The sequence below is a fragment of the Pseudorca crassidens genome, chromosome X (genome assembly GCF_039906515.1).
Source record: "Pseudorca crassidens isolate mPseCra1 chromosome X, mPseCra1.hap1, whole genome shotgun sequence".
Classification (NCBI taxonomy): Eukaryota; Metazoa; Chordata; class Mammalia; order Artiodactyla; family Delphinidae; genus Pseudorca; species Pseudorca crassidens.
In genome coordinates this window covers 115,719,839-115,745,108 of record NC_090317.1, presented here as the reverse complement: position 1 = coordinate 115,745,108, position 25,270 = coordinate 115,719,839, and the positions used below count along the sequence as shown (strand labels likewise).

The following is a 25,270-nucleotide window of genomic DNA, read 5'->3' as shown; positions in this document are numbered from 1 at the left end:
ATCTATCAACTGTAGCTTCAAATTACAGAAACAAGCTGCATTCAAACCTCTTCATGTTAAGCCCTTTTATATAAAATAATAATATCTTGGTAGTAAAAAACTGTACTACCAATTTCTGCTCTAAGCAGTTTATGGGGTGACACTTTCATACTTATGTTTATTGGATAATCTTGCTATAATGTATCCAGTGCTAGATATGTGCTGCCTGTCTATAAAAGACAAGGATATTTCTTGAAGATGATCTCTTTTGTTTTGATTTTTAGAGAATACATGATAAGATTTCATGTGTGGTTTAATGAAAAGTAGTGTTGAGCTGCACTGTCCATGTTCCTTGATATTTTCACACATAGTGATATATCTCTCCTATCTGAATAATTAACACAATAATTAACGAACAAACTAGATTTAGCCCTTAAAAAATTACTTTGCTAATAGTTCACTGAACATATGTGTATTAAACAAGGTTTATAGCATATACTTCATTGTCATAGAACCAAGGCTACAAAGATACTGAATAAAACTATTTGGAGGATTTATAGCTTACAAAACACTGCATGCTGTTGGAAGAAGAAAGACACGGGTATCCAAAAATTGATTTCTGATTAATTATAATATGGAGAATAAAAAAGGGAATGGAATAACTATTCTATAATTCCAGCTAAAATTTAGCAATTCCACCTATTATTTTGAGCAGTGATCTTGTTAATAACTTCCGGGCTTTTAGAGTTTAATACATACACCCCAACAATAATAATGAGACAACCAAACGATATGAATGACTCACTGTTTAGGCATCGGTATTGTTTCCACTGGTGACTTCAAATCACTCTTCAGTTTCTGAAATATATAGAGAAGTCCTATGCATTGCTGACATTCAGAACTATCTTTTTAGTATATTGAGATGATTGACATCAAACTAGGGGCTTTCAGCCAGTTAAACTATTTTCACAAAATGCAGATCTGTTCTATTTCACACTATATCTTAAGCTTAAAAAAGTAAAAGAAGGAAAAGGGACATAATGCAGTTTGTTTTACTTGACAATCATTAAAAGCCTGCTATGCAGGGCTTGGTTATCACCCCAAAGGTAAATCATAAGAGCAATAAACTGGATGTTTTTAACAGGTCATATATCTGACCAATGACTAAAAACTCAAGAATATTTTATTGTATCTGCAATTGAGTTTAGTGGAGTTTAAATGATGAGAATTGTGCCTATGAAGTTATAATTCTTATGGCTTAAAGAATAAGAGCAATCTGGAATCCTTTCATAGTTTTCTGTCATGACTTGTTCTGTTGGTTTCCAAGTTAAGTAGAATTATGATGTATTAATTTGTCTGCCTAACCAAACTTTTATTCTATTCATTGCTCGATCTCTAAAATCAGAGCTTGTCTTAGATTTCAGATATCTGACAAGCTTGTATATTGTACCCAGTAGCTCATAATTCAGGTGGTTATTGCCTAATTAAATGAAAGTATGAGTGATACAAGCCATTAGGTTTCAGAAAGGTAGAATACTAATTGCTATGTTATCATTGTCTCTAATAAGATGACTGAATCTTTAGAAAAGCCATTTAATTGATCCAGTGATACTATAATAAATCAAATATTTTTAGTGATTGGAGAATGCTTTTATTCATTTAGAATTCATTTAATTGTAGTGGATTAAAACAATCTCAAGTAGATTTTCCAAAAAGATTATTAAAATAAAAGCATGTTATATTCTAAAAGTTAAAAAAAAGGAATAAACAAATAGGTAAATCATTGAAATATTTGGGTAAATTTTGGCTACTCTTCACCTGTTAATTTTTTAATATTTTACAGAAATATAGAGATGAATTGATATATAATATGGCATTTTTAACTGTTAAAACAGTAACTAGTGGTTGTGTTATAATGGTATCTATTTTGCCTGATCCATGTGGTATAGAAACCTAGCCATTCAAAATCTTCTTAAAGGACTAAGTTTTGGACATAGCAATAAACCCATATCAAGTAATTTGGCTGCAACACCTTCCAACATCTCTCCCAAGTTAGCAAGGTGCTAAGATTTTTTTGCAGTAGTTCCTTCTAATCAGCCTCTGTGAACAGAAGACCTTTTGAGAATGTAGTTATAGGCTACATTTATAATTAAAAGCTAGCTCATCCTGAATCTTAGTAAAATTTTGACTCACCTCATCTACTCTGAATATGAATGACATGTGAATAACTTGACAATCTAGGTCATTCAAAGAAAACACCCTTTAGCAGTGGTTATGCTATCACTTCATGTAAGGTCTAGATCATTCTTCTTTGACATAACAGTGCCATGACTGGCATTCTTTGACCTCAGTGACCTATCTTCCTAAAGTTTCCCCCTCTGCCACATAATTCACATCAAAGACTTGAAGTAGAGACATATATACACTAATATGTATAAAATAGGTAACTAATAAGAACCTGCTGTATAAAAATTCATTAATTAATTAATTAAAAGATGAAGTAGATCTTCTTACTAAAATGGAAGATCGAGTGAAGTAAAGCATTTTATCCAGTTGTTTAATAGAATACTTTATTCAGTTTGCACCTCATATACTTAGACATTAAATTAAAATTATTTTAGTAACAATTCAATTTAAGTAATATTTATGGAACAGCCACAATGTCCTGAGAATGCACTCTGCTAAGTGCAGGAAAAGCAAGCATTTTTAAAAATCAAAGAATCAGTAAGTTTGCCGTCTAATGGGAGAGAAAAGCATCCACATGTAAATGTACAGTATATTAAGTGTTTTAAAAGATGGAACATGTTAAGTTCCACGAAAGCAATTAAGAGGTCTTCATTCTTTCTACCTCGTGAAATTAGACAAGGTGTCAGAGAGGATGTGACTTTTAAGCTTAATGAAAGATTTCACCAGGAGGAAAAGAAAAAAGTGTTACATTCTATGTGGTTAAAAAATATATAGCATCAGCAAGGGCAGAAATGAAGAAAAACAAAGAACAATTTAGAGAAATACAGCATGTAGTATAGATGAGTAGAGATGAGACAAAAACTATGCAAGAACTAAATTATAAAAGTCGTGGTATTCCATGCCCAGAAGTTTGGATTGTATCCCAAAAAACATGATGGAGAGCCTTTGGAGATCTCAGTAGGAAAGTGCTGTAATCAGACGTCAGTTTCAGAAAGGTCACTGTCATGGCAGTACAGAAGATGTATTGGTGTGAGAGAATACAAGTGATGGGGAGACCAGTTAGAAAACTATTTGAGCAGTCCAGATGAAAGTTATTATATCCCCTCTACAAATGTGGAGGCAAATAGTTATCTGTTCAAAGGAAGATCCACAGGTAGAGTAGAGCTTGAAGAATCTAATGGAAGCTTGGAGCACCCCAATGGGGAATTGGAAATTGAGCTAACCAAGCACTAATAAGAGGTCTGCCAAGTGGCCCTGAATAACCAAAAGTCAGAAAACCCAAATTTAGAATGGTGCCAATCGGCATGGATAGGCAATTTTTTCTAGCAATGCTCAGTGGCCAGGTAGGAGTAAGAAAGCAGGAGTTGAATACTGGAAAGTGTATGGGTAGTACCTATCCAAGAGGGTGAGGAGATTGAGGGTTCTAGTCAGAGTGGTTCGGGTTGGATAAGGAAGTGAATGCAGGAGGGGGGGCTGTGTTCTTAATTAGATCAAAGATTAGACACAGGGAAAGAGATAGAAGAGAAAGCTGTAATCAGGGAGAGCTGTAATACTTCAGAGGTGACATGGTTCCCCATGATGACAAGCTGAAATATGTGTTCTTGGATTTGACAGTAAGAATCTAACACAGAGGGCACTTATTTCAAAATAACTCTTCAATATCCCTCTTTTATGTTTGTATCTTGAAGAAAAAAATAAATTTTGGAACACTTGGCCACATTAGTGTGTAAAGTAAGCTGTCTAATGGTAAGAGGGAAACACCCATTGATATGGGAAATAAGTCCCATTTGTATTAACATGGTTTATTATATCTTTCAGTTATTTGGTGAAATATATTTAATGAACATAACCTGAATTATAGGGAAGTGAAAACTGAAGATGTTTTAACTTGCTACCTCCATTCTAAGTAAATCTCAATTCATTTTAGTCAAGCTTACAACATCACGAACTGACCAGTCTTTGAATAAAATAATTTTAAATATGATATCAAGGACATTCTGAACAGAATGATTGGATTATATGTACTTGTCCTTTTACTTTCACTGTTGTCTTGGGAAAACTCTTTTCATCTTTCCTGTGGACTATACCAGTCTGTTGAATGAAAGACATTTCAGTGATTTACCTTTTCTATAAAGGTATGCTACATAGTCTGGACCTGAAATGCAATCTGCAAAGCTAGGCATGCCCATAAATCTGAATCTTTCATTCTTTTCTCACGTAGAGAGAAAAGGTGTTTTTCAACATGGAAAAAATACTATAATAGAGTTGCCTTCCCTAAGGTAAAGCCAACACATCTATAATATGGTGCATTTAGTTTAAATCTTGTAGGTTTATTGAACATATTAATCTATCACAAATAATAGGTAACATTTTTTAATGAGTGCTAACTATTCTAAGGCATTATTCTAAGGTCCTTGCCTAACATAACCCATTTAATCTTCACAACAACCCTAAGAGGTAAATACTGTTATTACCCTCATCTCCTAGGTGAGGAAACTGAGTTTAAATAACATGATCCAGGACTCCTTGATAGTTAATAGCAGATCTGAGATTCAGACTAAGACATTCTGACAGCAGAGTGAATGCTCTCAGCCACATATTGCCTCTCAGATCTATCATTTTCATTCAGGCTAAAATTTAGCAAAATGTTTCCTTTTTCTGTGTATATATTAGACCTATATAAAAGAAACTACAACGTTTAAATTTTATTACAGCAAGTCAATATCACCATTAATATGCTCTTTCAAGTAAATCAAACCCTGCACACCACTTTACCCTTTATTACTAAAAGTTGTAATTAGTGTACTTGCCAATTTTAACTGATCAGTATCCAAAACTCATGTACCTTGATTTGTATAAATAGTGGAACAATTCCACCACTTGAGTCAAAACTCTTAGTATTTTAAACTTTGACATGATTCCTTTTATAGTTAGTTTGTGTCAAGATAATACTGGGATATTAAAAAAAAGAACTAATTCCAAAGAATTAAGTCTTGAGACCAATTTGAAAAGTATTTTATGTGGTAGACAAAGTTACTTCAGTTTTTTCTTCCAAGTTCTACTTTATCCATCTTCTTTGAAACAATCCAAATCTTTCTGCCTTTTTTCTTTTTTTGGTATCAGCTAAAGGATCTTTTTGTTTATTAATTTTTTTTAATTTTGTGGTGGAGGTAGGGAGTAGAGAAGCGACAGATTTAGGAGTAAAATTGGAAGATGCCACTGATCTTTCCAGTTCCTACTCACAGGTACCAAATCTGACGTATTGTGGATTACTGTTTTCTCTCATGATAAAACATTGCTTCCTATCACCTCTTACAAATCTGAAAAGTTGTTTCATATGCCCTGAAAGTAATTATTAAAGAATGCACCATTCACACTTTCATCTATTTCCAACTTCTAATTTCTCATTTGTACTATGCAGTACGTAGTATGAAATGAAAAGTCATTACCAAAGTGAACTCTAGTGAAATTCTCATATTTTCCACATCTTCTTTGGAGATATTGCATATAAAAGGACTTTATAAAGTGGAAAGCAAAACACAAATGTTAGTATCACAATTGATTTGCCTTCAGAATATTTACACTAAATTGAGGAAGAGTAAAAGTTGTTCAGGGCTACTTCCTATAACTCCTAAATCCTATTTAAGAAAACCAAATTCAGAACCAGTTTTAACCCATATGTTCTGGCTTTTGATTTGATGTCTTAGTAGTAAATGATGTGGGTATCTGAAACCCACCTTTCTTAGCAGATTGCCTTGGTAGCTCCTGATGTAAGGTAGCATTTCACTGGAGCTTCAGGCTTTGTCAATGCTAGGTACAGAAGCCGCATTTGATTTCAGCTTGTCTGTTTCTACGGGGAGCAATGTACTACAGTTCTTTCCACTTCCCAGGCTGACTTCTTCATCACCATGGAGACCAGATCTTCCCACACAAGTAAGATCTGCAACCATTCCTAGTATGGCTAAAACTAAGGCCTTGGAAACCAAGGCCTTCTATAATTAAAGTGTATTGTTTTGTTAAAGAAGAGTTCCTGCTTCTGCTTTTGCAGTATTTATTGATTTTCTACAAAGAGAAAACAGGCTTTCTAGTGCTGTGCTGAAGATTTACAATAAGGAGAAAGAAAATGTCATCATGACATTTTCCTTGGTCAAGTTCTGGTTTTGTGTGTATTAATGGTGTATACTCCACTTAGTCAGTTACTGTGGAGGAATGTTTCCTTTCAAATTATGTGACGGTTTTCCTAAATAGTAGATAACATATTTAATCTACACTTCATGGTGGTCTTAAAATGCTGCTTTTAATTTTGGTTTTGGATTGTCTAACTTTGTTTCTAAATCCAGTATTGGAGTCTTTTAGATTAGTTCTGCACTTGGTCACAATAAGATCAGTATGAGAAAACTTATTCTAGGACCTTGATCATAACTCTACATGGATTTAACAAGAAAGGATTGGTATAATGTATCACTGTAAATCCAGTTATAGTACATCCAGATAGAGCAGCTCAACTATCTATAAAAGATCATATACACCAGTACAACTTATTGTAATGTGTTCTCTTTTTAAATTTTATTTTATTATAGTAATAATGTATTCTTTTATATATATAAATTAGTATCAATAAAAAAGGGCCAAAGTTCTGCAGAGTTCTTTGATGGTCACATTTGTTAAGGAGGTACTAATTACACCATAGCTGCTATCATTGTTTCCTCACCTCCCCCACAAATGGCACCAGTCAAAAGAGATGGTAAGGAAGTCTTAAGTGGAACTTAAGAATTCCAAATTCACCCCTTGATTTGCACATCCTTACAAATTCACATAATCTAGTTCGACGGTTGTTTTTTCACCTGAGAGAAGACAGCATGGTCCTTGTTTAATATAAATACACTAAATAGGAATTACAAAAAAGCCTGACTTCAATTAAATATGGAATTGTCCATAATTTTTAAAAGATATTATGAATAAACTGGCACCATAAAGTTGCTGTAAATTAATTAATTTACAAATGGAAAACAAATTTGTTAATATAATTGGATTTTTTGTTTTGTTCACTAGCGGGAAGTTAGCAATTCATTGCTATATTTGAATACAAATTAAGTTTTACAATATGGAGAACCTTCTGACATTTCAAACATTTGAATTTTGCAAAACGAGCTCTCACCCTAATGAAGTCCCTGTATGATTCTAGTTTTCTGTAATTACACTGGGGAGTGTGAAATTCAACATGTGATGCTAAATGTTAAACACAGATATAGCTGGAAACCTTTTGCAAGAGCTATAAAGTCATTTGTATTTTTCCATAAGAACACTGAGAGTCAGCATATATCCAACTCTTTACTAAAACTTACTTTCTTTAAAAGGACAATTCTATACAATTTTGTCAGGAGTGGAAAAAATGAAACGCATATATAATAGGGTATTTTATAAAAAGTATGTTCTTAGATCCCATAGTTTTCCATCCCAAATGTAAAATGAGTTTGTTGGTGCAAAATGTAATAACCAGTAATTTCAAGACAACTAAGACTGAGTACGAATATTCATTATTCTAACCTCTGAGTTTTTTGCTAAGATGGATGTTTGTGCTAATTTGCTTACATCCATGCTGTATTTCTAATAAACATGATTTTATAGTGGTTTTTACCAAAATAATTTTTTCTTCTTATCGTGTACACAATACATTTTAAATACCTAAAAATGTAATAATTTAAATATCACAGTATGCAGATGACTCTAACAATGGGGATTTATGAGAATAGTCTCTGATATAATTATTATAGATTGAAAAATAAGGGAGAATATGAAAATATTATTGATGAAGGGGAGAGATTGGATTTATAGCAGATTTGAGGTAGAGAAAAATATGAATTCTGATAAGTAACTGTTGAGATAAAATTTTAGATTATTACAAACACCTTTTGAATTTTCTTTTCCTTTCTTGTCACTTGCTTTTCTGGGGAAGGTATTTTTGGTTGTCTTTACTGCTAAGAAATTCAGAACCCCCAAAGTAGCTCCTTCTTGCCAGAGCTGTTAATGAGCAAATGATCCCAAATGTCAGGCTGGTATGCCAAGGAGGTGAGTAATAAGGCATTAACATTTAGAAGTTATTGAAGGGGGAAAATCAATATTACAATTTTTTGTAATATTATAAGTTCAGCCAGGAGAAGTAAGCAGAAGTCCATTTCAAGCTTCTATAATCATAAACAATGTTATAACGTGAGAGGAAGTAGTGTCTTTAAACTTTTAGCGTAAGAATCACTCCTTTTATTACTCTACTCCCAACCCACACACATGCACTCATACACCCATTGTTGTACTCTTGTTGGAAAGAATTTATTATTTCACTCACTTCTGCAGATCAGTACCTCTTTTTCCCCCTCATTTAGTCTGGTGGGATATCATGATACTGGAGCTGATACTGAATGATATTTTTTTAAAAAAAGTAATCTCACCAAAATCAAGACAGCAATACTTAGAGGATAGTATATGAATCTAGTATGTGAATAAGAATACGGTGGAATTCTATAGAGCAAAAGTTCTCAAAGATCTATGTTACTGTTAATTTGAAAAAAATATATGTAAGTATTTATTTTAGATCAGATTTTCAAGAATTAAGAAGTTAGGCCATTGACTGTCTACTTTTAGTCTACCTTAGTAGCAAGCTGGGCAGTAAATGCACAATTTGTATAGCATCAGAATTTACCGATCCTAGATCATGTTTGCTGATCAGCAACTTAGAAGAGGACATAGGACAAAGTCCTTTGTTTACTTTGAGTAGGTTCTGATGGACTCAACAGACTAAATGTATCTTTACAACTCCAACCCCGCAGGTACAGATACCCTTTACCTGTTATTCCGTCAGAATGTCCAGTTTGGAGAATTCAAGTCAAGTGCAATAGGCAAATGAAGTAGTTTGCGTCATGGAAGTATAATCAGTGTTGTGAAGACATTTTTACCACCCAGTCGCATAAGTGGTTCAAGGTTCAGATGACATTGGAACTGCTTTTTAGAGTGCCTATCAGCTAGGAAAGAGAATGCCCTAATAGGGTTGGAAGGACCAAAGAGGAATCTATTGAAAGAAATAGGCAAGAAAACAACTGAAATGTAGTTGGTCCCAATTTACCTTTTCATTTTGGCAGACCAGACACAGTCTGGTCACAGACCAAGTGTTGTGACACATTAGGATTTACATGTTCAACCCATTGGCACTTCTCATCACTGAGTTACTTCACACTGATAGCATCCAGACTGAATATCATCTATTGAATTTCATCCTTTTAATATAACCATGTAAGGTGGTGGTAGAGGTTGAAAATTCTCATAAATTAAAAATATGCATTGTTCATCTCTACATTATTGAGAGTAAAAAAGTCTCCAGCAATGTTGCCTCTGTAGCTATTTCATTTAGAAATGAGGATTTAAAAGAGATTATTTTAAAATAAGTAATTAATCATAAAATAGGTTGCAACAGCAACCCATTCTGCCAATAAGCTGCCATCTCTCCACGTTGCTGAAAGTTATTTCAAAATAACTTTATCTATGAAATACGTTACTTCATATTTAAATATTTTGAATATAAATATTTTAAAATATGGATGACTTAGGATGGAGTGGTTTAAGACTTGATTTAAATGTTTTATAGGGAAAGAAAGAAACTTTTCCTCTACTCTGTTAGGTTTTTTACCTGGAGCCTGTGAACTAAACTGACAAATGACAGATTAACAGGAGAAAAGGCATATACATTTTATTGTGTTAATTTAATTTTTATGTGCACAGAGGCCTTCATAGGAAAGAAATGAAGACCCAAAGAAGCACTTAGACCTGAGTTTTATACACCATTTTAAGAAAGCATGATAAATTATGGAGAACTGACAAGATAACCGGAAAAGGGGTTTGGGCTTCTAGAGCGGTAAATTTTGGAAAAGTTTATATATGGGGAAACTAACAGAAGATAAGGGCTATTTTAGTAAGATTTGTTTGTGCAGACCCATCTTGATGCCAGCTTCCTGTCTTCAAATGTTAAGGGTTGTTCTCCTGGTATGTAAGAGGAGAGGAGGAACACCTTCACAGTGGGAAATTTATGTCCTGCTTTAAGGCCGATTGGGGGATGGCCTAAGATCTTTCTATGTCTACTGCTTCTTAATTACCTTCAGCTAATCCTTAGGCCAAAATGGCATATTTTGAGGTGGCGTATTATGATCCCTTTCAAGTTTTTTTTTTTTTGAAGTTGGTTTTGTTTTGTTTATTTTTTATTGATGAATAGTTGATGTACAATATTATATAAGTTACAGATGTACACAGTATAGTGATTCACAATTTTTAAAGGTTATACTCCATTTATAGTTATTATAAAATATTGGCTATATTCCCTGTGTTGTACAGTATATCCTCATAGCTTATTTCTTTTATACATAGTAGTTTGTACCTCTTAATCCCTACCCCTGTATTGCCCCTCGCTCCTTCCCTCTCCCCACTGGTAACCACTAGTTTGTTCTCTATATCTGTGAGTCTGTTTCTCTTTTGTTATATTCGCTAGTTTGTTGTATTTTTTAGATTCCACATATAAGTGATATTATACAGTATGTATTACTCTGTCTGACTTATTTGACTTAGCATAATGCCTCCAAGTCCATTCATGTTGCTACAAATGAAAATTTTTATTCTTTTCTATGGCTGAGTAGTATTCCATTGTATGTATATATACCACATCTTCTTATCCATTCGTATGTTGATGGACACTTAGATTGCTTCCATATCTTGGCAATTGTAGATAATGCTGCTATGAGCACTGGGGTGCATGAATCTTTTCGAATTAGTGTTTTTGGTTTTATTCGGATATATACCCAGGAGTGGAGTTGCTGGGTCACATAGTAGTTCTAATTTTAGTTTTTTGAGAAACCTCCATACTGTTTTCCACAGTGGCTGTTTCAATTTACATTCCCACCAAGTGTACGAAGGTTCCCTTTTCTGCACATCCTCACCAACATTTGTTATTTGTGTTCTTTTTGATGATAGCCATTCTGTCAGGTGTGTGAGGTGATATTTTATTGTGGTATTGATTTGTATTTCCCTGATGCTTGGCAGTGTTGAGCATCTTTTCATGTGCCTGTTGGCCATCTGCATGTCCTCTTTGGAAAAACGTCTATTCAGGTCTTTTGCCCATTTTTTAATCGGGTTGCTTGTCTTTTTGATGTTGAGTTGTATGAGCTGTTTATGTATTTTGGATATTAACCCCTTATCGGGTCATATCATTTGCAAATATTTTCTACCATTCAGTAGGTTGTCTTTTCATTTTGTCAGTGGTTTCCTTTGCTATACAAATGATTTTAAGTTTAATTAGGTCCCATTTGTTTATTTTTGCTTCTGTTTCATTTGCTTTAGGAGACTGATCAAAAAGTTGCTTTGATTTATGTCCAAGAGTGTTCTGCCTGTTTTCTTCTAGGAGTTTTATGGTTTCCAGTCTTACATTTAGGTCTTTAATCATTTTGAGTTTATTTTTGTATATGGTGTTAGAGAATGTTCTAATTTCATTCTGTCCAGTTTTCCCAGCACCACTTATTGAAGAGATTATCTTTTCTCCATTGTATGTTCTTGCCTCCTTTGTCATAGATAATTGACCATAAGTGCATGGGTTTATTTCTGGGCTCTATATTCTGCTCCAGTCCTCTTCAGTTTTAACGTCTATCGTAAGCATCAAAACTCAGCTGTTTTATATCATATATATATGTATATACACACATACATTCATATTTTAATGATCTTCTTTAAATTTGCCCTAAAGTTCAAATATAATTTATTTTCTGTGTATTCCAAATATACTTATCAATTTAAATTAATATATCCATACAATATGTATCATTAATGTAATTATACATAGTATAATTACATATAATATACATTGTTAGGGTAATGGTATAATTACATTACAGTCATATAATAGAATCTGTATATATGTATGTGTGTGTATATATATATATATATATATATACACTAATAAAGTAGAGCTTTATTTTACTGATAATCTATATAAACTATAAAATTATAAGACAGAAATGGGGAAGGCACAACTATACCGTGAACTCTTTGAGGTCAGACTGTCATCTTCGTATATTTATCCCTAACATTTGATATAGTATATATACCCATAGGCACCCATTAAATCCTTATTGAACCGTGCATGTCTATAAAAATGAATTCCTCCCATTTTCTATTTTAAAATCTGAAAGATGACATTTTGGGATGACAATATAATCTGGCAGAATTCCATAGTACATTTTTCTGATATATCTATAGATGCTTCATTGAAAATAAACTCGGGGTAAATTGAATTAACATATTAAGTACTTCTGTGACTATTAAACATAAAAGACCTTTTCAGTTGTTGCTAATATATCAGCTTCAGTTAAAGGGTATTTTAGGTGTACCTTTATTTCAGATAGTGGTTTTAATGCAGACAGAAAAAGCCAGAGTGTGTGGTGTACTCATAAGTCCTAAGTGCTCTCTAAGGTCATAATATAGCGGTAAGTAGTTTAAGATGAGATACTACTTTCATAAGGAAATACTCTGTCTCCCGTGAATCATACACAGAGAATGGAATTGTTATTTGGCAATTTGTAGGAACATTTTATCTGGGAACAGTATTTCCTTATCTGTTTTGCCTGTAGCTAGGTTCACCAAATATTTTTATTTTACCTGGAATTTCTAATTAAGTACCTCCATAAGTGTTATAAGTATAATCACAAACTATATTACTTTTTGCTATTTATCACTTTATTTTGAAAAAGAATACTTTATTATTCATAAAATAAAAGACTTTCTAATTCCTTCCCCCATGGTAGTAAAAATAAGCAAACAAACAAATTTTTTTAAACATGATATACTGTCTATTTGAACTCCACCTTTACAAGAAAATAGGCCCTCAAAATTTGGACAGCTACCACTCAAGCCACAATTAAGTCTCTCTCTTGGTCCAAACATTCTGAACCTAGGTTTCAGCCCACTTTTTCCAAGACTTTCACTGAGAAAAGTAATTATCACTGACGGTCAATTCCTGGTGTTAGATATTCCTGTTTTACGAAAAGAAAAACATAAATCTGAACACATACATTTAGAAGAAGCGGGAGATCCAGATAATTGTGGTAAATTAGATTTTTTTCAAAAGCACACAAAACAGTTCTACTCTCCCAGGAGCTCCACGTGTGTTACTATTGATAAGCTTGGATGTCTGCCTTGTTATCTGCAAGCAGCTTAAGACCAGTTGTCAGTGGCTTTGCCCTTAAATTTGCCCTCAAGCTCACTGATAATGATAAGTGAGTATATATGATAAGTGGAGTATATGGATCCAGTTTTCTCTTAAAACTTTTTCTCTTAGAACTCAGAAGTAGGAATCTTTGAAAATGCTGTTCTGGCTTAAGCACTTCTTATTTCCATTTTCATATATTTTCTTCTATTTCATTCATTAAGGAAAACATTTTTTTTACCTATTTTGTATTCAAACTTAATCATTCTCTTGCAAATGTTTGTGCCTCCATCCTTACCCTATAATCTAATCGTCAGGATTTGATTGAAGGATCATCAGCTCTTCCTAGCAGGTACACTATTAGAAGCCTGATTACCTTTCTAAAACTTATGTTTCTAGAATTTCTATTTCTGCTTATTATTTGAGTGGAAAGAGTTTTAAATTCATAAAACAAAAAGGGAAAGAAACATTCTTCTCAACATATCCTACATAGATTCAGTCCGTAAAGAGCTTGCATGAGAAGTGGATCAACACTGGAAGAAGTCATCCTATACATGACTCAACATGGCATTACATCTGGGTGCACCATTCAGATCTCGAGGGATTCAGTAACAGGGAAACAGGATCTTTTTCTTTCTGTGTGGCCTGGTAGCCTCACAATTGGGGGTTTCAGTGATGAATGGAAGCTCAATAAATATTTAAGTAATATGCCAAACAGCAACATTACTGATTTTCTTGGGGTAGCATAGATATGTTGCTGTTGTTTCAAAATGTACTTGATTAAAAGCTTGGTAAATAGTGGGGTATATTTTAATAGCAGGAAGTAGGAAATATTTTTTATAGTCAGGATATTGACCGAAAGAAAACAAAACAATCAAGAGCCGTATAATTTAATTTTTAGGGTCTTTAAGAAACATGCAATTTCCACTGGTCCTTTAAAAAAAAGGCATAAAATTAGTCTGTCACTATAATAAGTAATTTTAACGGTTTGAATGTTTTGACTATTTGAGTAGGGATAAATGAAGTTGTCAGCTACAAAGGAGAAGAGTAGAAATAGGGAGAGAGAGAATGCCCAATGAAAACACAAAGGGAGAGAAAAGGAGAGTGTTGAGAACCAGAAAGGAACTTGCAAAAAGTTAAAGACACATAAATATAAGATTCACAGAAGTCAAAGATAGGCTTTCATCAAACAGTATCTTTATGCAGTGGGTTTTTGTGTTTTAGAGATTTCATGTAGATTAGCCATACACCAGTCCATCATATCTGACCCTCCTGGCCTGCCCATGCTGTTCATACTTGGGATTCAGAATGCACACACCAAGACATAGAGTTGATTCAACGGGCTTGAGTCTGGAAGTATCTGTATGTTTGTTCTCTTTGCCTCAAAAATAAAGAGGAACTATTTAATGCTACCTAAAAGCGTAGCTTGAAAGAATTTATTCAAGCAGTTTACCACGGCCTCTTTCATTTTGCTGTATTCTCAGTAGACCTGGATATTTCCATCGGATTCCTCAGCAAAAACCTTGAAATCATTTGAGTTACATAATACAATGTTATACCGGTGACGAGACTAAAAATAAAGCCCTATGTGACTTGCCCAACTACAAAGTCTTCTGACTTACAAACTACTTATATGTGTAATACAAAAAATTGGCATCACTCCAACCAGCCCTCACAATGTGACTGGCCTAAAGCAGGAGGTCTCAAACTGCGGTGGGCACAAGAATCACCTGGGTTGCTTGCTTAAAATGCAGCTTCCTGAGTTCCACACCCAGAAATCCTGATTGAGTAGATTAAGTGTAGGGCCCAGGAATCTGTGTTTAACAAGCCAGCCTCTGCCCCTGAGATTTGGTAGCCAGTGGTCCTGACCACTGCTAGTTGAAGAGACACCTTGCTGAAGAGAGTTATCTTCTCTTATGTTAGTACATACAGACTAGGAAATAGCTATAGTCACTTTGAAATAGCATTCCACCCCCCACCATCCTGCACTTTGGCAAGGCCTCAACTGAGGAGGTGTTTCCAGTCTCTTGAAGTAGAATTTACCAATCCTATACAGTGTCTTTAAATGTAACTAAATGTGACTTAGTTACCAAGGCTCTAGTTCAGGTTTAGTATGGATTAAGTGCACTAGAAATTAAACCATTCAGGTGACATTGTTTCTGAGGGGGAAATGTTTGAATTGCATAGATAAATTAGAAACAGCTTAAATTTAGGAATGACCTTGTGCCCAGCATTAGATTGCCTCTGATTTTGCAGTTTGAAGTTCCATAACCTTACGAAACAAAGTAGTAGAATCCAGAGCTAGCGTTCCAGTATTATAATTTTCTAAAAAATGAGGTGTTATCTTTTGTTTCATTTGACCTACCTATGAAGATTGCTTAGTTCCCAGCCCCTTTTCTGCAAAAGAAGGTTATGATACAAACAAAAATTAGTTCTGCTGATTTCTGGACCAAGCTGCATCCTATTTTCTAAATACTGTGCTATGGACAGCACACTCCCTTCCCAGTTTCTGAGGGAGCTAGTAATGAACAACATGCTGTCTCTGTTCCCTCTCCCATTTTGTTCCTTCTTCTTGATATAACTCAAAAGGTACTACAGGATGTAGCAGATAAAGATCTGCCCTAGGCTAGAAAGTAAAAATATCACTGATTTGTGCCTGGTGACAATATTTGCATTCCTCAAAATCCAAACTAAAATGAACTTAAAAGAGACTAGTTTATTTCAGCCCAATTGTTCTTAGTGTCCCAGGTCATTCAGAAATTTTATTCTCATCTAGTTTCTTAATTCCTTGGAATGTGGCTTGTGCGCAGGTGTCAAGTCACCCTTTCATCACGTTGACCCTGTGAAGCTTTTCACTTCTCTTCACTTTGTGTTGGTCAGCATTCGGCCACTTCCTTGGAGCCACACCAGCTGGGCTTTTATATCTCACCAGTTAGCACCTGGTAGCGTGTGAATCAGCGTAGTTAGATAGAAGGTAGACCAGAAAACTTCTCCTCATACTTCTTGATTGGATGAATTTGAGGAAAGATCTTGTATAGAACAACAGTTTAATTTTCTTGAAAGTCTGATCATTTTACATGTGTGTGGAGAATACTATTAACATAAACTTTTCTGATTAAAATTATAGATATGCATATACAGGTATAGAGGCAGGAAAAGATGTATCTGCACTGTGTATTATTTTGTATACATAAGATTGGCGTTTCCAGATAACCAAGCTTAAAACAAAAAGTGTCCCATTTTTGGCCAAGTAGACTTGCATGCCAACAGAAAGACATTATGGTATTAAAACCATATGCAATTCTAGCCATATTTTTCTCTTTTCTCTTCATGGGTATTGCATGATGGTATTTCTAATACAAATACTAATATGCTTTGGAAATAATGGCACTCGCAGGTCTTTCATCATATTGTATCACTGCTTTATCATATTAGGCTAATACACTGCGAGAGTTGGTAGAACCTCTCCATGCCAAATCGGATCCACTTCTGTTGGCACTCAACCCATTGGACTCACAGATTGATAAGCTAATGTTTAGAGAATTTAGATCGGAGAGAGTCGGCACGACGCAGACTCAACATCAACCTCTTGCAAGCAACTAAAATGGCCTCGTCCTTGCTGTTTATAACAGAAAACAGACTTTTAAAAGCTTAGATCATCAAGTGTTTTGGATTGGGGGCCTCCCTAAAGGGATATTAAGAGGGGCAGGCCACTCTTAAGAAGAATGCGAGCTTTCTCCACTGGGACTAGCATAAGATCAAAGCCAATCAAGATGGAGCACAGTGACAGAAAACTGCTGTTTCTGTGGGAGAACAGAGGGGAAGGGTATTATTGACTGGGGAAGGGCTCAGTTGTGTTCTCCTGACACAGGAAAGGAGAGGGATCAGCTCCAATAACTAGAAAACCCTGGCTGTTTAATGGACTCTTCGGTGGCCTCTTTAAGGCAAAGCAGAGAAAGCAAATTCTGTGTATTAAGTGTATTTTGCATTTTTAAAACTTGACGTGCTGTATTGTACTAAATTAAGTGTAATCTATTAAGGCAAGGTATACACAACCTGCTCTGAAACTTACTATGTTTATTCTATTATAAAGTGTATTCAGGTGCAACACAGAGACTGCTTTCGGTGACACTAATGAAGAAAATTCCACATGCCAGGCTTTATTAGATTCCTCAGCTAAAATCCTAACTTTCTCCTTATTTCTTGGCACTTGTATACAAATGGTGTTGCCTCATAGGACAGGCATGAGCTATTCTTTTCTGTAAAATTTTCCAAATCTATAGGCTGTGGTTTTCACTTTTGAAAAAGTATTTTGTCTGGTTGTCTTTCAAACTAGCTTCAGATATTATTTAATACTATGTAACTGGGTCACTTGTGGCTCAATATTGCTTATTTTTCTTCTGTAGTGGATGTGAAATTTCCTTTAGTTGGATAAGATACTCTGTAATAATTTCAATGCTAATTAATGGATATTTCATACTGTGCAATGAACAGATAATTTAACATTGTATTTGAAAATGTTTTTTTTCTTCCTGTCGCCACAGTGTGTAGTATTGCATAATGTGAATACTTGTAAAAATATAAATTACGTAAAAATAAAAATATGGCCAATTGGTATCAGATCTTTTTAGATAGCTGAATAATTTGCTAAGTATGCTTGATAGTAAATATCTTTCTAAAGAGAAGTAATCTTTGCTTCTTTCTCACAAATGGAATTTGTGTTGTGAATAAAATCACATTGATCTGCCTTACAGTTGCCTCTGTGCTCTAACCATTTTAATGTGTTTTTTTAAGTATATATAAAAATGATGGTTCTGGTATATAGAAATGCATCAAAAAGCATTTTGTTGGCATTTAATATTAGTGGGATTGTCTTGGGTCGTCCTCCCTGTTTAAGTCATAGTAAAATTTTATGATATGAAGAATTTTAGTTTTTTCTCATTAAGGAATATGGGGACTCCACATTAATTTTTAAATATGATCATCTCTTAGCTTTGTTTTTAAACTGTCCCCTTTATGAATTCCTGCCTAAGAACCAGGTACCTTGACCTCCATGTCTCTATTAGTTAAATTTTCTAAATTCTGTGGGCAAATATAGAATCTGTCATTTATGTTTGAGATTGTCCTTCAAAGAACCTTCCCTTTGGGACAATAAATCAATGCCAAGGACACCAAGATTTTGCCATCTGAACTATTTGTCATAAAAACTACCGTAATACCCTGAAAATGCAATCACGGTCATATATTTGTGGCATTAAACAACATAATTCGGCAGAAATTACATGGTTAGAGAATGAAGTGTAGAATAAGCTTCAGCTCTGTCTCTTTTGTTAACTAGTTATGGAAGTAGGCTTTACTGTTGTGCAGAAGGAATTGACAGACACTGGTATGGGCTGTACTTAATTTTGGTGAAGCACAAGGTCATTCGTACAGGGATGGGTTTCACATGTTCTTCTGTAAAAATACACTTAGCAATATTGGTGGACTCACTCAAGCTGTCCTTTCAAAAGAAGGGTTTTTTCCTCAGTTTTTTTCATCAGAGAAATTATTGTTATTTTGCCTAAAAGAAAATAAACCAATTACTTCTAATTATGAAAAGGGTAGTTGATTACAGAGTGACAAGTAAAAGCCAGGTTTTAAAATCTTATGCTTTTTTTCTGGTATAACAAACTGCCCTCCCCCAGTTTTACAATGCAAGGCATAGCTAGTTGACATATAAAAACATGAATTAAAGAGAGTGAATCTTTCATTATAAAACAATTCAAATTACAGTGTAAACTCCTGAATACATAATCATCTTCAGCATAAAACTTACAAACATTAAACCTATCTACATTAAACCCATTAAAACTTTGTCACCTTACATATAAATAAGTTGTTCATTATGGCACACTGGTAAATTAGTATTCACAGAAAATAGTCCCATGTCTCAACGCAAATGTTAATTGCCTTTCATGGCGAGAACAGTGCTCCACATACGTGATGCCATTCGCCTGGAAGCCTTGGAGCACTCTGTGGCCGTACAAGACCGAATGCCTCTCACACTTGACTGGTGACTAATGCTACTATGTTCAGCCTTCTCTCCACTTGTGACTTAGCCTTTCCCAACCTTCTGTGCTCATTACCCAGCTGTGTTGTGGAAGGAACAACTGTTTCCACGAGGACATCATTGTCCAATTTTAAAAGAGCACAGTTCCCTTCCAAAACATGTACCAGAACTGATTATTCACTGTTGGCTTGATTCTTGAAGAGCCCAGTTGGTATACTCGTTTTGTTTTGTTTTGTTTTCATTTTTTCTCTCCTTCCACATTATCATTGCAGAGGCAGGGAAACAGCAAGGACACCAGAATGACATTTTAGGTCGCCACGTTTGTATTCTGTTCTCCTTAATTTTCACCGAAGAAACATGAACAAAATTACACGAGACTAGCGTACAAATTACACAGTCACCAGATAGGAAGCCCTCTTTGGAGTACTTAGTGTCTAAAGTAGAGAAAACCATCACTCAGTTTAAACGTTGGGTGCATGAGACACCATGCCAGGTAGAAGATTGGGAAATGCAAAGGAGAGCGAGGCATATACGCTCAGGGAAAGTCACAGTCTAAGTCTCTGAAGGAGGGTACACATGGGGTGAGGTACAGGAAGAAAAAAAATTGGAATTTCTCCTCAGGTTTCATATCTCATTTTCTCGAATTTCTTTTTTGTGTCTATCTTATAATAGGCATATCTATTAATATAGGGTAATACATATATATGTTATCAACAGAAGTGTTTTAACTGGTGAGGGTGTACAGTCAAAAAAGTTTAATAACCACTGGGCATGAATGTAAGGAAATACATCAACCAAACACCTCGTAGTATTTGAAGAAATGCATTATCATCTGCTAATAAGCCATTTGCAAGAAAGTTCCAGCCAACTGTTATTTTGCATTGGCTAATCTTTTCTTTGAGCTTTTCTTTATCACTACGTGGAGGTCATATGCAACCTGAAAGAACCAGACAACGAACTGTGGTGATGCTCAGCGTATTTCTAGCCTCACAATGTTTCGTGGTGTAGCTAGAGTATAAATGAAACAAGAAAGAGGATCTTCTTCCAGCCCTGCCACTTATGACACAGCCAGAAATGACCCTCCCTTGGCTGAGAGTACAAGTTATCAATAACTTCACTGTGATCCTCAAATCTATCAATGAAATTTTATATAGGAAAGAGAACCTCATATGTTCTCTTCGCTTTAATAAAATTGGAATAGAAAAGCGTGTCGTCTTACGCACGACTAATTTACATGTTGTAAATGTAAATATAATTTGAGAGGGAACTTACTCCTTCATAGGCCCAGAATTCCTTAATAAGTTAGATACAAATTAAAATTTCATTGTAGCAGTGATACACTTCCTCATTAGGAATCTCAGAAGGTTCCTCTATATGTCCTGTGGTTCGCATGTGGTCTTCTACACTTTGCCAACTTGCAGAAAACATTCATTCAAATTACAAACGAGCTGGGTTTGGGCCAGTGCTCCAAGGGCTGAACTGGCACGTTGAAAGAAAGTCAATCAGGAAGCAGACCTGACCGAGTGCTTGCCTCCTCTTCCAAAGCAAGCCTCTTCTAGAAGAAGAAAAGCAAGGGTTTAAAAGAGAGAGAAACCAGAAGAGAAGTGAGAAGGAGACGAAGAAGAAGAGGGCAAAAAGAGAAGATAAAGGTGCTTTCACATTTTCAGTTGCAGCGGTAGCCCCAATTGACTTAATTGGTATTCATCTGAGAAAAAAAAATGAAGGAAACCAGTTGAAAATTATAAAAGAAAATAAAGGTCTGTTTTCGTCTTGAATGTTGAGTTCTGTGTTGTTTTGACTGTTGAGCACAGTGAATCAGATTTATAATGTGACTCTGCCCCTCACTCCCCCTCCTTTGAAAAGAAAAGGACTCTTTGTCTAGTCTTAAAATGTTAAGTAACTGGTGGCATTTTGTGGTAGCCTGGCATCTCAATCCCTCATCCTTCCTCATCCCACTACTGTGTCTTGTGTTGCATATGTGTATGATGTGTAGGGGTGGGGGGAGGGGGCCTGACTTATCTCTAATATCTCTATTACATTACTCTACTTGGAAATGTTTCTGTGTTCCGTCTCATTGTGATTCCCTGTTCAAATGTGCTGCCCAGAGATAAATCCATACTCAATTCTTCTTATAGCTGTCAAACCAGGTTCTTTGTAGAATTATGTTGTCCTTTGTTTGAACGCTTCTTCCCCCCTTAATGGCAAGAAGGAAAAAAAAACTTCCAGTTTTTAGCTATGTTTGTCACTTTTTATATTAAAGCTTTACTTACACTTCTAGAGGTAAAACTACATTGAAATTTTATTAAAAAATCAAGCAACTGGCTCAGTATTCCACAAACTTTAAGAATTGAGGAGAAAGAAAACTGGGTAAGAATGGTTTTTCAACAAAATATATACTCCCTACATGTTAGGTAATATGGAAGGAGGTTATCTTAAAATAAAAGTTTACTATGTGAAAATACTTCTGCCTCCTTTAAATCCTAAAACTATAATCTGAATCCCTTTTCTCTTTACCTTCCTTCAAGAACTGAACAACTAATAATACATTAGGCTACCTGATACCTAGACTACTGTAATTCACATCTGTTAGGCCTACCATTTCTCTCCCACCCTCTGCTCTATGAAATTACATCTGGCTTAAGATGCAGTCTTGCCTTGAGGCAGAAAGAATGGTAACTACTAAATAATTCCTCAGGATTCTTTCTTGGCCTATGATTTTATGAAATGGAAGTATGCTGTTCAAAAGTATCCTTGTTTTTACAACTCCATTTAGTTACTCTGAATGACGTTATAATTTTGTGCCTTTCTGGGTCCAAACCATTCTCGGTTAAAATTCCTTATCTCATTTCAATCTTCTTAGCCCACAAGGCAGTTCCTCCTTTTTACAGTCCTCTGTCCCCCCACCCCCTCAAAATCCTCTAGGTGTTGCAAACATTGAAGGATGAGCCAACAGAGAATTAAAACGCTGTTTAAAGGGATTTTTGTATTTTTAGATTATAGTTCTAACTTAGATATATGATTAGGAAGTTAAAATTTGTTATAGAGGAATTAGTGATTGCAGGTGCTGATAACAAAGAACTTTCTAATAGAAGGATTCGACAATCATACTTACCAATAGTTGCCAACCTCAGCAGCAGAGCCAAAAATTGAATATGAAACTTAAATGAAGTTACTTTTTCATCCTAAAGATGATCCCCTCAAGTTAAGGTACTGTGTTGGTGGGCTTTGGGGGCAGTTTTTTTTAGAATGCTGCATTTTAAGCAAGTCTCACAAATTCATTTAACACCTACTGTTAAATACACAGTTCAAATGATTCCTGACAAAATTGACAGTCTAGAATTCTTGTTAAAATCATGGATTCTGGAGCCAGACTGGCCAGTCGGAATTGTAGCTCTACCACTTAATAAATGTGACCTTGAGCAAGGTACTTCCCTGCTATAAAATGAAAATCAAATAGATCTAGTCCTAGTACTGCTGTGAGGATTAAATGAGATCATGAATGTTAAGCATTTACCCTACTGCCCGGCACTTACAAATGTTAACTACATTATTACCAATTAGGGCGTCTTCTTTTTTTTTAACTATGACAGAAAGCCTAAAATATTTACATGGACCATGGTGGAATGAACAACATTCCATATTTACTTCTTGGGCCAATGTAATTAGTATTCCTCAAAGAGGACTCTTAAGCTCTCTATTAAAGGAAATGTGATATAACCCTAATCCTCTCTCCCAATCCAAGCACGATCCAAGTTCATCTTTGTTTATCATTGAGAAAGATATGACATCAGTATATTCAGACAATTCAAGAACAATATGGGAGTTTTGATTTGTTCAAATAGATCTAAGATCCTTTCCTGAACCAGTCTCTAATTTTTTTTTTCTCAAAAATATTTAATTGGAGTGTTTTCTTCCCAGGTCTTTCAAATGTTAAGTAGCTTCTTTTAGTACATGCCAGATTTTTGCTTACATCTGCATATAAACATTCCCATATCTCATTCTAATTAAAGCATTATTATTGATGATAAGTTATGATCATTTACTATATTTACAATGTGGCAGGCATTACTATGGCAGTCACATGAAACCTAATAATCCTCTACGGCACACTATTAGAAGATTTTTACAATGATATATACTCCAGTGAATGCCATTCCATCTTATGAAGTCTGGAAAAATGTAAAAATCAGTTCATTCAGTATTGCTAAACCAGGAGAGCTCTGTTACTTAGCACTTCTATGCTTATCAGTATAATGATAAGGGATATTCACTAATGTTTTAAAATATTAAATTACGTGCAGGATTGTTTCTGTGTTGTGTACCTCTTGTACTCTAATTCTTTGAACTTAATGGACTCAAGATATGTACAGTGATTTGCTGCTAAGAGAATATTCTGTTAATCAAAGCATCCTATTAATTGATCATTCTAAAACAATTGGCTGCCTGTAGCTAGTCTTACCCAGTATAACCAGCAACTGTGGGTTTGGTGGGATTTGTTGTTGTTGTTTTTTTTTTTAATGTAAGAGAGTGTTTTCCCAATCATTCATTATCCTGTTTTTCAGATATATTTTTTAGTAGATTTTTGGAGTGTCAAATAACTGTTTATTACACTGAATTTATTTCTCTCTCTCTTATTATTTTTTTTTTTTTGGACATTGCAGGTGAAAGTAGGGAAGAAAAGTTAGGAGACTCTTTGCAAGATTTATATAGGGCATTGGAGCAAGCCAGTCTGTCACCACTGGGAGAACATCGCATTTCAACCAAGATGGAATACAAGCTATCATTTATAAAGAGATGTAATGATCCTGTGATGAATGAAAAACTACACAGGCTAAGAATTCTCAAAAGCACTTTAAAGGTAAGATATGAAATGGAAGGAGAAATTCCTTTTAAGAGATTCATTCCTGAACTCAAAGTGGATTATCAGATACTCCAGGGGACAAAATACAAAATAGCGGGGGGTGGGGGGAGCGGAGGATAAACATACCGAATGCGAAGCCGAAGCCGAGCTGTTTCTTTAGCGTAATAAGTGTATTTGGCCAAAAGGAAATAATGTTAACTTTTTATTAACATCTCAAAGCACTGACTAAGTGTTATATGAGTTAGTTCTAGGAGAAAACAGGACGTAATTAATTTTTTTTCCAAAAATGCAGGGCTGGTGTTATTCCTCAGTCTTTTGTTTTCCTAAGATAAATATGCCATGTCGTGGAACTAATATAGTTACTAAAAGAACACAGCATGCATGCAGAATGCAATAGTGGGTGCTAAAATTGTTTGAGATATTTTGTGAATATCTCCTGCAGCACATTTGGAGTGATTCATGTTCCATGTAGAAATTTTATAATTGTTCTGTATACACCATCAGTTCCCAACTGACATGTTACTTTCTTATTATACATTTCCATAAGCGTTTACATAGTCTCCAGTCTTCTTCTGCCACCCCCAGATTGAGGAGGAAGTGGTGAGGAAAGGGAAACAGAGGCAGGAAGTTGAAGAAGGAGCCAGAAGAGTCAGCCCCCTCACTCTGTGTGTATCAGGGGAGAGGGCCTGCCATACACACTCTCCCTAAGCAGACCCTGCACCCTGGAAAACTCAAAAACAGAAAAGAAATGTCATACAGAGTTTGTGACGCAGTAATTTCAGGAAACAAAAGGGCAAAGAGCTCCTTTGGGAAATATTGCAGATCTGTAGTATGCTGCTGAGGTTTTGTGAATTTTGAAACAGAGGTGAATACCAAAGAGATAAACAAAATAGGAAATGCATGATTTGAAAACATTTCTGGTAGCAGGCAGCCAAGTTTTCAGTCAATTAGCTTTCAGTTG

General features: G+C 35.0%; 1 protein-coding gene across 6 annotated transcripts in view; it reads left to right on the top strand.

The window, feature by feature from the left end:
* Window positions 1–25,270, top strand: part of CNKSR2 (connector enhancer of kinase suppressor of Ras 2) — a 258,125-nt gene that overhangs the window by 229,620 nt on the left and 3,235 nt on the right. For 5 of the 6 annotated variants that reach the window (XM_067724238.1, XM_067724242.1, XM_067724241.1 and 2 more), the window contains one exon: window positions 24,110–24,306. In XM_067724238.1, the coding sequence (XP_067580339.1) occupies window positions 24,110–24,306 (197 nt within the window). Of the gene's footprint in view, window positions 1–16,834; window positions 18,151–24,109; window positions 24,307–25,270 lie in introns of those variants that run through there. The other variant, XM_067724243.1, reaches the window with a different exon arrangement.